Source organism: Spea bombifrons, chromosome 12 (assembly GCF_027358695.1).
Source record: "Spea bombifrons isolate aSpeBom1 chromosome 12, aSpeBom1.2.pri, whole genome shotgun sequence".
Taxonomy (NCBI): Eukaryota; Metazoa; Chordata; class Amphibia; order Anura; family Pelobatidae; genus Spea; species Spea bombifrons.
The window spans coordinates 295,084-307,920 of NC_071098.1; the positions used below are offsets into that span (position 1 = coordinate 295,084).

The following is a 12,837-nucleotide window of genomic DNA, read 5'->3' on the forward strand; positions in this document are numbered from 1 at the left end:
GGCAGTGTCCTGGTGGCTCACTCGTGGGACTCGGCTCTGTATAATGGCCCAGACTGGGGCTGACCGTGCCGTGTACACCGAGGGGCGCAGTCCGGGTTTTAGGGGGCTTTACCATCCGTGTATTGGAGGCTAATTATCTCCCCTGTCTCTGTGTAATTACCCTTCGTATACTCGATGCGTGCAAACAAATCATAATCCGTTGGGCCCCACTTGGTTTCTGCGCGGGGCCCACGCTTCACTAGACGTGGACAGGACGGCATCCCCCCCATTTACTCGCAACGCCACGAGCTGATATTATTTCACAGCCTTTCGTAACACTTTCTCGATGCGTCTTGTTGCTGATCTCTAGCTGGATGCCATTTAAACAGATATAAAGACAATGAATTACCACGGATAAGTGGTAGATAAGTGGAACAGCCTCCCGGCAGAAGCGGTAGAGGGTATTAAACAGGCATGGGATAGACATACGGCTCCTGAAGACGAGACCAACGACTGATTAAGGTTTAAGTCTTTACAGACCGGACAGAGCCGGGAGGTTCATGGAGACTCTTGAGTTTATTAACGTTTACGCTTCACACCTAGAAGCAGAAATGCGAGTTTTCCTGGAAACGCTTCCAGGTGGCAATTAGTGGGCCGGGCCCCGGGGACTCGGCCCCTGGGCTCAATTCAGAACAATATAGAATAGGATGAGATAATCAGGGACAGAAATAGAATCCCAGCCTCGCTAATTAATTCATTAACACCACGAACTGTCCGGAGCACCGGGGAAACTACAGAACACGAGAGGGGCCCCTCGGAGCCGGCGCTTTACATACGATATTAAAAGAGCGCCATCAGATTCCGTAGCGCAGTACGTTCAGGCTTTCATCTGCGCCCCAATATCTCTGCGTTATCAGCCTTGAGACGAGGTTTTCTTAATTATTATTTCTATTTCTGCCCAAAGGAGGCCCGGGGCTGCTTGCTAACCAGTGGAGGCAAGGCCCAGGAGCTTGCACTCAAGTAGGGAGGAACGGCCACCATCTACTATAAATCCGCTCAGCAGTCGCTTACAGCAAATAAATACAAATAATCAACGAGACAGTAAAATAAGGACGTTTAATGGTCACATGTAGGGGGGCAGATGGAATTTTTTTTTAAATCTACAGAATATTCTTTAAAATCTCTCAACATTCCTCAAAAAAAAAATCAAAGAAAACTTCCAGAGTTTGTTCATTTTTTTCTTTTGAAATAGCAGCATAACGGCTGATCCTGCCAGCGGGGAGCGGAGCTTCGTCGGAGGTCACATCGTCGTAAACCTGAAATACATGGAATTCACGTGAGTTTCCCCAGAGATGGCTCAGCAGGGGGTGGGGGGGCAATCACAGGACCCCCAAAATCCTGCGGGATCTGGAAGATTATCCACAAAAGAATCAACAATGGCAGAAAACGTTCAATATCTGTTCCCAGGCCGATCAATACAGCGAGCGAGCGAGCGAGCGAGACCCCCCCCCCCGACCAGAAGCAGAGAATATTTGGAGGAAAAAAGAAGAATTGCCTATTCATGATCCTCCCGCCGGAAACGTCTGTTGTTCTGCATCCTCGTCTTTCATCCCATTTATTATCTCTTTTGTTTGCGCCTGAAAAGGACTCATTGGAACTAAGTTTAACCCATTTAATGGACAGGTCCCTTATTAACCCTTCTGTACACTGTCTGATCACATGGGGGAGGACCAAAGTGTACGTGGGGGTCCCAAGCTGGAATGGACGGGCCCCCCATGTTCTGCTCCTGAAGTACGATGAGGCCATGGCTTTTAAACCCATACATCGCCATCACTATGCACCAGGCGAGAAGCCCCTCCGTAACCACCGGAAAATCCTTTTTATACCAGGATTCGTAACGGACGTTTGAACGAAATGTTTTAATTCTCGCTGCCCCGCTGAGGATTTCCATTGAGCCGAACGAGCAGTCAGCAAAGAGTTAAAGGAGAGAAGAGATGGAAAGGAATGGAGTTTTAGAATTAGAAGCGGTATTAACAATGACAGAAAAGGCCGCGGGGCTTCAGAAACACAGGTTTCCATGTCGTGTTAGTGAAGGAGTAATGATTATAACGCTCTGAGGGAGAGTAAACATGCGCGGGAAGGGCTTATGGCTCCCCAGTCTAGGACGAGACCATTGATTGGACGGGCAGGATGGAGCTGACCTGGTGGCCGGATGGATTGCGTTGTTGGAAGTGTTAATGGATTATTGGAGGATTAATGGAGTATTGTGTTAATATTGTGAGAAGCGGCAGCAATGGGTGAAACGCGTGGGGCTCGGAGCCCGAGGCCTGTTCTGTCTCCTTGACAAAAGGTTTCGTAATAAAGCTTCCATTTGATTTTCCCGCCAAACTTTGCACCAGCTGAAGCACTTATACTCACGACAAACGCTTATTTGTAACAAGTTCCCTCATCCACCATTACTGGGCTTTAGGTTCAGGCTATCGCTATAAAACACACGAAGACAGATTAATACTCCGCTACAGCCGCTGCTGGAGACACGCTTAACGTGACCTCAAAGGTTTGGTCGATACGCGGTCGGGTTTCCTTATCAGTGGATTTTCTGCCATCTAACGCAGGAATGCGACTGGGGTGCGATTTCAGAAGAAGCCATTTTATATGCACGGAGTACCCATCCCTGACCCCCCCCCAATGGCAGTTATATGACGCCACAGCCCCCGCCAACACGGATTTTACTACGCAGACTATATTACCGTACCCTCTGGCCTTCCGGAAACACGGGCACAAGCGGGTCACCTCCTTGTAAACCAAACGTGACAACAACTGGAAGAGAAAAATATTCTTAACATGAAACGCATTGGGCGCAGGACACGGCCTGCCGAACAGACGCCGACTGGCACGTCCTGGCCATACCCGACACTGTAAACCACCGCCAGATCCCAATCAGGAGAATCTTACCAAACATGCGCAGATATCAGCCGCTATTAACATGTAGAAGACATAATTCCAGCCTTTAGAGGACAGGACGGAGGCGAGAGACGGTCCGAGTGCAGCCCCTGAGGGTAAAATCGGTCACATTTTACTAAATGAAAGACATGAAGAGAGCCAAACGTGGCATAGACTCCCTCACTGGTAATTGAACTGCGTTAGATTGCAAGCTTCCGAGACTATTATACCTGAAAGAGTCTAACGCACTCGGTTACCAATAAACGAAGCACCTCGACCGGTTTTACCAATTAATGGTCTCATTTTCTGAATCAACATAAATAAATATTCAATAAACGTACAGACCTATTGATCCAGAGCCGTCGATAATGGCCGTGACCGTAGACAGCGCCCTAGCGTTCCCACGGAGAGACTCGTGAGTGCCCTGCGAGAAACGCGGAAACGTCATCCCCGGCACAAAAACATATCCAGCAACCTCCAGCCATCACCGTAAGAGACGGCCTTACCAAATCCGCCGAGACCGCTGTGGTGATCAGTGAGTAGGGTCCATTAACCAGCATCCCGCACACGATCAGCATGGCTGCGAGAGAAGAAAGCATTCATTTCAACCCAAGAGACGCGATTCTGGATTTAAACTGGAGAGAAACGCGGGTTCTGCTTACCGATCGTGGTGGAAACCTCCGTCTGCCCGAACTGATTGTAAACAAACAGCTAAAGGAGAGAAAATCCCGTTAATGAAGAGCAGAAACGCAAAACCGAAACATAGGCCAGCCTCTTCAGAAAGATCTGGAGCTGCCCGCACCTACCATGGGCGCAGTCAGGACCAACATAACCGAACACGTGATGGCGCTCGCTCCAGAATAATCCGATACGGCACCGGCCAGAATCCCTCCTATTATGAGAATTCATACCAAATAAACCAAGATCATGTGAAGTGAACACAATTATAAAGTAAAAAGCACGGAAATAAAAACAGCAGGAATATTCAATTCTAAAAGTGTTCCAGAATTTACACCCGATATGCCCCGAATATTAAGCAGAAATAATACAGAGTAAAATAAAATGACGAACCGAGAATGCCGCCGGCATCAAACAGCGTCGACAGATCTCCAGCCTTTTTGGGGTCAAAGTGTGCTGAAAACAAACAGGGGGGGGGCAAATTAAATGCGGATCAGCAGGAGTCAGGGATCGAGTTTCTGGAGGAGCGGATGAAAATATTTACAGATCTTATCTCCTTCCCACTGCCTTCACCCCAACTGAAGACAGCAGCCATTATCTCTGAAACCTTTTCCGACTGGGCTCCCAGCATTAACCTCAGCAGCGGAACCTTTCCCTGCACACACTACTCCTTTGCATCAGTGTAACGATAATTCATGAAGCTAGTATTTACTAAAACTGGGCTATGCAAAGAAGGACAGAGCTTTAAGCAAATAATGAAAAATCGCTGGACCGGTTTATATGGAGCGACTCGATCAGCCGCGTTTCTTACCAACGTTGGAAATGTAGAGAGGGAGCCAGTAAAGGAACGTGTAACTGACCAACTTGGCAAAGAGGAGACAGAGTGCAAACTCCACTACGCCCTGGGGGTAAAACAAAGCATCAGCATATCGGCGCCACTAAACACACACAGTTACGCGCCACGCTTTCCGTCCACGCGGGGCCGCCGAGGGCAGGACTCACGCACCGGTATCCGGAGCGCACCCAGGAAACTGATGGCTTGCGGATGCTCCCCAGCCACGTGGCTCCCGGACTCGTCGACGCTGTCTAAAGGCTGACTCTTGAAGATGGCCTCCGTGCTGTTACTCGACACCTGAATGTTGTCCAAGTCGTCCTCGACCACCTCCTGAAATCAGAATGAAAAGCCGATCAGAAAAGAAATCACGACATATGATACAATTTCAACCAACCAACCAACGTGAATACGAACGTTCGTCTCTGGAGATGCGCACCCGACGTCTTCCGGATCTGGAAATAAAAGGAAAGGGTTACTTTCCGTCCGATAAATATTTAAAGTGAGAGGAATGAGGGGCCGGGAGGAATGTGGCATGGATAGACTACATGGACAGCGGGAATTTGCCCCAAAGGCTCACACACCGAAGGAGAGCTGGAAGAACCAGCATTAAGATTCATGCGCAACATTACTAAACGTGTCCCCACCATATTTACACCAATAAACTTACATTCGATGAGGAAGAGGAAGCAGATGACCCCGCAGGAGGCAATTATAATTCCTGGCACAATGAAGGAGAGACCCCACGCCGACGAGACGAACGCTCCAGCAATCAGGGAGCCCAATATATTCCCGACCGCCGTGTGAGAATTCCAGATTCCCATAATAAACCCGCGTCTGTCGGGGAAACAGATCACGACTGAAATATTTCAGGTTTAACTGCGGATTCCCGGCACCGCGCGGACGCAGACACTTACTTTCCTTTCCCAAACCAGTTTCCCATACACGCCACCACGGACGGCCATCCCGTCGTCTGGACCAAACCATTCAATATCTGCAGGGGAATGGCGGGAAGTTAGTAAATATAGTAAATAAGGCCCATAACGTGTAATCGCAAAGAGAGGTCCTTACCTGGAAGAGTATGAAGTACCAGAGAGAGTGAATGTCCCAGTAATACCCCAGCCCCAGAAGAGAGGTGAATAATCCACTGAGTATCATACCCCCAGACAGGTAGTACCTCAGGGGCAGGCGTTCCCCAAAGATGCCACTGAAAATGAATAGGAAGGGTTAATTCCTGTGGCACGAACCATGAAACGCCCCAGCAGCCATTTACAGGAGATTTGGAGAGGTCTCAGAACGCATTTAGACCTCACCGGCAGCATGCGTGATACCACACTATAACGGGGCCTCAATGGGTTAATTGCCGGAGGTGCTCGTGGCCAGAATTGAACCACTTTATCTGCTTAGTTTATTAATAATGACTATTTTAAGGCTCCGGTTTCTGCTGCCCTTTAAAGCGAACGCCGTCAGTGTATTTATTATCAGAATTTATGGTGAATTTGATCCATTTTACCTTTTGACAAAAAACGATAACAATAGAGAATGCGGCACTCGATCCGTTTGATATTAAAGGAGCGGCAATTACCGGATTATCCGAGACAACGAGGACACGGAGTGACCAGATACATTATAAAAATACTTATTGTTACAAGAATTTATTGTTACAAGAATTTACCGGCGCTTGTATCTCATCGAGATCATGTGTGATGAAAACAGTCTAAAACGGTCACAATGAGGCAGAAAACGGCGGTCGCGTCGGGCACGAGGAACACGTCTCACATTTACCCCTTACTAGTGAACTCCCCCCACGGCTCAGATCTCCGGCCCGGAGCGACCTTTAAACCAACAAACACTCCGAGACCGTCTCAGGATTAGGGGTCTGGGTGCAGAGCGTTAACCCATCGCAGTCAGAAAGGCGCCTTACAACCCAGCATTTGGGATGAATGTCTCGCCACATTGATCGGACCCCATTATACCCGGGGGGGGCGGTGGTATTGGACCACAAGTTCTCATGCAGTTTTACCCCATGACTCCAACATCCCACCGGAAAAATAATGGAGAATCAGAAGGCCTCACTTACCTAAAAAACATCCCAATCGCGTAGGCAACCAAGAAGGAGGTGTCCAGGGCGCCAAGCAGCTCCTTGTAATTTGATTGGTCTAAAAAAGGAGCAAAAAAAAAAAAAATTCACTAACCACAAAGTTGTGAAATTGGTAGTTTGGCCACTTCAAGGGCAGTTTGTACCGAGGTTCATTTTCATATTTATTAAAAGGAAAGACTATTATAGAGAACAACCAACGCTATCATTTACCCCGACCAGGGCAATTTACATAAAGCTGGCGTAATGACCACAAACAGAGCTTTGCCCGCAGAGCATTGGGGGGGGTCGTTGTGGTTTGAAAAGATGTTTCATTCATATATTTATCATAACTGGACTAAGAAAAAAAAAAATATATAAAGATTTAAAATCCTTCCATGAGACGTTTGTTCTGGAAACTAAAAATAGAAAAGGAGAAGTTTCCTGATTCATCATTTCCCAAAAATCACAAGAACAGTCTGGAAAAAACGGCATCATCTGGGGCGGAAAAAACGAAGCCACTGAAGTCCAGCAAACAAACGGTCTCTCCAAGTCCGAGCGAAAACTTATCGCTAATGTGATTTCTGATATGACTCAGAATGAAAGAAAAGCAATAAATTAATTGGCGGCCGCCATTAATCAGGAGCCGGAACCAATAGCTGCCAACTTTCACAGCATTTACAGCCAAATAAACAGAGAAATCAGTTAATTTGCCAAACTGCAGATTGCATCTGATTTATGGTTCAGATTAGTACTCTCAAGATTAACCCCTTTGGGGATGCAGTGCGCTGTGAAGGGGTTAAAGACTCCCAGGACAGGCTGCGGAGGCACGGCTCAGACGCCTTACGTAACGCACTTACCGAACGGCGCCCAGCTGCACCACGTCGTGTCATTACGGGAAATATTCGGCGGAGGATTCGGGAGCTCGGAGCAGTTCCGGTGGAGCTGGCTCTGAAACACAAGAGGAAACAAATATAAACGGGAGCAGACCGGTACTGGATCATTCCGCAGCTCCATCACACATTATTAACCTGAATCAGGGAGCGACCAATCTGGGGGAATTATACTTCCAAACATACTTCGTATTCCCTACTCCCCTATAGCAGCTGAGGCTCACGTGGGGACCCCCTGGGCCAGCAGAGGGTACGAGCCCCGACTTACGGGCGCCCAGGAATCTCCTCCACACGCCATGTTTAACACGGTTATTCCGGCAGCGAGCCGGTGCCGGGCATCAGCTTCCGGTAAAAGGAATCAAATTAATTAGAAAGGAAAGCGGCTGAATGATTTGGGAAATATTATTATTCATTGAAATAATTCCAGTAAATGATCGGCCCAAAAATGTCCGTCCCGAGGGACGAATTACTGCACGGAATAACCAGGTACGCGCTTCGATACACGCAGAAATCCACATAAGAACACGCGTGACCCGCGCATTCTGCACACGGCTCACCTTCACCACGCTGATCGGCTTCCTGGACAGATGGTAACTCGTGTAGAACAGGAAAGTCAGAACGATGATAAATCCACGATACCTGGGGAGGAAAAATACTGGGATTATAAACAGAAGACTTTTCTTCACCAGCTCATAACCACGACGATCCAGACCGGGGGGCACGGGGGCAGATGTTCCTTCCAACTGCCCCCTATTTACCAGGACTTTACATCAATATTGTCGACATCCATAACGCCACTAATTTTACCAAAGTCATGAAAATTAAATAGAAAAGTCCTCTGGGGCAGAAACTGAACAGGGGGCAAAACAAGGGGGGGGGGAAGCCCCACACCACAAAGAACAATAAAGAGGGTGCTTAATAAAAATGTTTAACGAACAGTAAGAGAGAGCGTGCAGCGATTTCCAAAGCCAGGCGAAGAACCACGAGACGGAGCAGCGGAAACCGAGACGCAGGAACTGATTCCGCGAACACCGCAGGCAGGGAGATTGCGCAACCCCTCGAAACAGAACATAAAGGGCAACAAACTACCGGGGAAGCCGGGGCAATTACCGGGCAGAGTTTAACATCTTTCTCTGTGAATGGAGGTTCTATTAGTCACTGCAGGGACCCCTCTGTTATCCCCCCCCCCATCATGCTATATGCGGGAGCCGCCATCTTGCTGCCCCATGGGTATAAATCGCCTGTCGCCCTGAGATATTTGTGATAATAGCGTTACGGAGGGACCTGCGCGGCTGGAAACAATCTCTAGTGCTAGTCCTAGCCAGGATCTGGCAACTTTACATCTTTTCAAAACAGCTCTGCTAGTGGCTCGATTGTTAGCTCTTTTGGCTAAAGATGCAAGTGCTGTGCCACCATATGAGCTGCTTGGGCACCCCTTAAAGGGAGGGGGGGGGGAGACCTCTACATACGAGTGATGGAGATGCGTTAGAAATCCTTTTCAATTTATTGTCGAAAACATGCAGAATTATTTTTTTACTAAAGTTGGGCCCCTGATAAATCTTTTCCTCGGGGCCCCCCGAGAAACCCAGAGCTCTCCCCACAGAGATAAACCCATCTCCTCCATTACAGGACCACATTTCACTTGATTCGCAGGAACTGACCGACGGGCGCGCGCCAAGGAGCTTGCAATCAGTAGGAAATTATACACATTCACACACACACACACAATGAGGCACATTCACACACAGACAGACCCAGCCGACGGGGCACATTCACACACACACACACACACAGACAGACCCAGCCAATGAGGCACATTCACACACACAGCCGACGGGGCACATTCACACACAGACAGACCCAGCCGACGGGGCACATTCACACACACACACACACACACACAGACAGACCCAGCCAATGAGGCACATTCACACACACAGCCGACAGGGCACATTCACGCACAGACAGACCCAGCCGACGGGGCACATTCACACACAGACAGACCCAGCCGACGGGGCACATTCACACACAGACAGACCCAGCCGACGGGGCACATTCACACACAGACAGACCCAGCCGACGGGGCACATTCACACACAGACAGACCCAGCCGACAGGGCACAGTCACACACAGACAAACCCAGCCGACGGGGCACATTCACACAGACAGACCCAGCCGACGGGGCGCATTCACACACACACACACACACACACACACACACACACCACACACACCCAGCCAAAGGGGCACATATTAGTAGCATGAAGGGTAGCAAAGAATAAAAAGAAAGGGCGACAAAGGGGTACGTGGGCAAAAGAGTTTATGGTTACAGGAATGCAGAGCTGGGGCTGATGCAAAAGAGCCCTGGGGGCTACACTTACCATCCATCTCTAGACACAGCCTGGATGAGCCTGACAGCTGGAGCCAGGGGGGATCTCATGATCGCTGGGGGTGGGTGGTTCAGGAGCTGCTGCCCCTCAGTGGGTGAAGCTGAATAGGGGGTAGATGCGCTGTTGCTGCCACTGTAGGGCTGGGTGGCAACTCGAGGAAGATGCACTGCCAGTCACAGCCTCGCACCCCTGCCCAGGGCACCTGCCAATATATACTGCTGGGCATTTAACTCCTCACAATGAATGGGAATTAGAAGACACCACGTGACCAGCCCACCATGTGACCGAGAGGGCGTGGTCTGACATTTAACCCATGCATGGCACATGTGTGTCCTAATGACATTATGTACAGACTGGAAACATTGTAACCAATTCATCCAAATATTTGTTGAGTGGGAGCCTTAAGTATTCTGCCTAGGGATGCGACCATCATCCCTTCCTTCAGATTTAATTTAACCCTTCCCCAACTGGTACTGGAATAGTTAAGCCCCACATTCCCCCCACCAGACTCTGGAATGTAACCCCTTCCTCCCCAAAGCATTATTTAGCTCAGATCACAGCTGGAATGCTGCATATAAATTATTATTTATAAATTGTTGGTGCTATATAAATATAAGATAATAATAATAACAAAAAGTTTTATATGGCGCCATCTGCAGTGCTGTACAAAGGGTAGACAGGACATAACATGAGGGCCCTGCTCCCTGGAGCTTACAATCTAGAGGCATATAAATGTATCATTACACAATGCAGCAGGGTGGTTGGGTCACTGTGTATAATTTACCCCTATTTGGGGTAATTGTCCTGTACCTCGAAACCTGCTGGACTCCGGCTTCCTTTTCAGAGATTCCAGATGAGAAATTCTTGGAAATAAAGTATCATCTGCCCTCCAACCCGTGACATATAGAGCGTCCCGTATGGAAAAACACAAGTATATTCTTTACCTGTGGAATTTCCCCACCATGTATAATGTATAGATAAATCAGTGACCGGCCCCTGTATAATGTATGGTTAAATCAGTGAGCCAACCCCTGTATAATGTATATATAAATCAGTGACCGGCCCCTGTATAATGTATAGATAAATCAGTGACCGGCCCCTGTATAATGTATAGATAAATCAGTGACCGGCCCCTGTATAATGTATAGTTAAATCAGTGAGCCGGCCCCTGTATAATGTATAGTTACATCAGTGACCGGCCCCCTGTATAATGTATAGATAAATCAGTGAGCCGGCCCCCTGTATAATGTATAGTTAAATCACTGAGCCGGCCCCTGTATAATGTATACTTAAATCACTGAGCTGGCCCCTGTATAATGTATAGATACATCAGTGAGCCGGCCCCCTGTATAATGTATAGATAAATCACTGAGCCGGCCCCCTGTATAATGTATAGTTAAATCACTGAGCCGGCCCCTGTATAATGTATAGTTAAATCACTGAGCCGGCCCTGTATAATGTATAGTTAATTCCCGGACTGGGAACGAAAAGTCCAGCCCCATGTATTGTATTGTGTGCTCGAGCTCTTGCGCCCCCCACACAACTATCTGAGCAAAGCTATTAACCTTCCAAATCGCTATAAATCATTATTTTTAAAACTATATTAAATTGTTCCTTTACGATAACAGAATACCTCATTATTATTATTATTATCATTATTATCCTTATTATTATCATTATTATTATTATCCTTATTATTATTACTATCATCATTATTATTAAAATCCCAGGAACCCAAAGTGTTAAAAGACCCAAGTAAGTACCTGGGAATAGGCAGAATCCTAACTCCTCGGCATCGATGTGTGACGGATAAAGATGGCATCAGACCCGGCAGATAATATCGGATAGAATCTTATGTGATGGGATTGGGAGTAATCAGTGCACTAAAAAAACACGGGACGCCTGAAGCCAGAATTTACTGCCACAAGTCATTTTTAATAAAATATGCTGATTTAAACAGAGTAAATAACACAAAACCTTTACTTTTCCTCTCACTGATTCCTGGGCCTAGAAAATGTTGGCCTCTGAAGTGACTTTAAATTCAGGAGGGTGTCCAGGATTCAGGCTGCCTGGGACCCGAAGTCTGACTCCCGCATCAATAAAAAAATGTATTTTCCACACCGCTTTGTGAGCCCCTCCTTTTAGTATTGATTTATGTGATGCCCCAAAACCATTACTTTTTACCTGACCCTCCCCCTGCTCTGCGCTCTCCTCCACGGGGCCGACTGCCACTCGAAGAGCTCCAGTGACTGTGACCACGCCCCTTCCAGCATCGCATCATCAAGGGGGCAGGACAAAGAGCCTCACAGAAGCATTAAACGACCACTTACAAAATTGCCGGTGGCCGTCGGAGGTGTTGATGCGGCTGCATCGGCCCCTGGACCAATCCGGCCCTGGTTAAAATAGTGAGGCGGCCACTGTATAATGTATAGTTAAATCAGCGAGCACCCCCCTTTATAATGTATAGATAAATCAGCGACCCGGCTCCCTGTGTAATGTATAGTTAAATAAGTGAGCCGGCCCCTTGTATAATGTATAGTATTGAGAGTATATAGTGTACACATTGTGCTGGGTGTGATGCATCGCGAGGGCAGACGTAATGAAGGTGCAGCTGAGGATATTCTGTTATCTCCAATTAATTATTATTGTAATGATGGGAATATTATTACCCGGTAAACACAGATACACCCGGAATGCCGGCCGCAGGTCACGCACCTCGCCTTAATTAGACCCTTTTAACAATTATTTCAGAGGCGACCGATCACGCCCAGAAACGCAAAGTCTCCGAAACGCGTCCGTGAGGTTCCCGGGGAGGAGGATACAGCAGAGCCGACGCGTTTCTCCCGAGTCGCCGGCCACTCTATGCAGTAACGTGTAACGGAGCGAGGCGGACGGGAATAAGCATGAAGGGAGCGGCTGGTATCGAGTTCAGTAAAATAAAAGGGGCTTCCTTGCGGGGACCCCCTGGTCACTATAGAATATTAATGTTTGATGGAAATGTGCAGACCTCGAGGAAAGGGCTGTGACTTCACCATGTGAATGTG

General features: G+C 47.9%; 1 protein-coding gene across 2 annotated transcripts; it reads right to left on the reverse strand.

The window, feature by feature from the left end:
• Positions 1 to 1,091: 1,091 nt before the first annotated feature.
• SLC37A2 (solute carrier family 37 member 2) lies at positions 1,092 to 10,018 on the reverse strand. Of its 2 annotated transcripts, none has more exons than XM_053451890.1 (18): positions 9,785 to 10,018; positions 7,960 to 8,041; positions 7,370 to 7,460; positions 6,513 to 6,591; positions 5,504 to 5,639; positions 5,350 to 5,426; positions 5,103 to 5,269; positions 4,850 to 4,887; positions 4,607 to 4,765; positions 4,412 to 4,502; positions 3,994 to 4,056; positions 3,729 to 3,814; positions 3,585 to 3,633; positions 3,429 to 3,502; positions 3,268 to 3,346; positions 2,935 to 3,032; positions 2,735 to 2,799; positions 1,092 to 1,295 (listed from the first exon to the last, which is right to left on the reverse strand). In XM_053451890.1, exons 1-18 carry the CDS (start codon positions 9,841 to 9,843, stop codon positions 1,280 to 1,282), a joined length of 1,509 nt encoding a protein of 502 aa, XP_053307865.1. In that variant the 5' UTR covers positions 9,844 to 10,018; the 3' UTR covers positions 1,092 to 1,279. The 2 variants fall into 2 exon arrangements, with proteins under 2 accessions (XP_053307865.1, XP_053307864.1); XM_053451889.1 differs by lacking the exon at positions 1,092 to 1,295 and adding an exon at positions 2,218 to 2,462.
• Positions 10,019 to 12,837: the final 2,819 nt, after the last annotated feature.

Coding starts and splice junctions, on each gene's coding strand:
- SLC37A2 (XM_053451889.1), bottom strand. CDS start 9,843: ATGAGATCCCCCCTGGCTCCAGCTGTCAGGCTCATCCAGGCTGTGTCT. Junction 8,042..9,784: donor GCTGTGTCTAGAGATGGATG/GTAAGTGTAGCC, acceptor TTTCCTCCCCAG/GTATCGTGGATTTATCATCG. Junction 5,640..6,512: donor GCGATTGGGATGTTTTTTAG/GTAAGTGAGGCC, acceptor ATTCATTTTCAG/TGGCATCTTTGGGGAACGCC.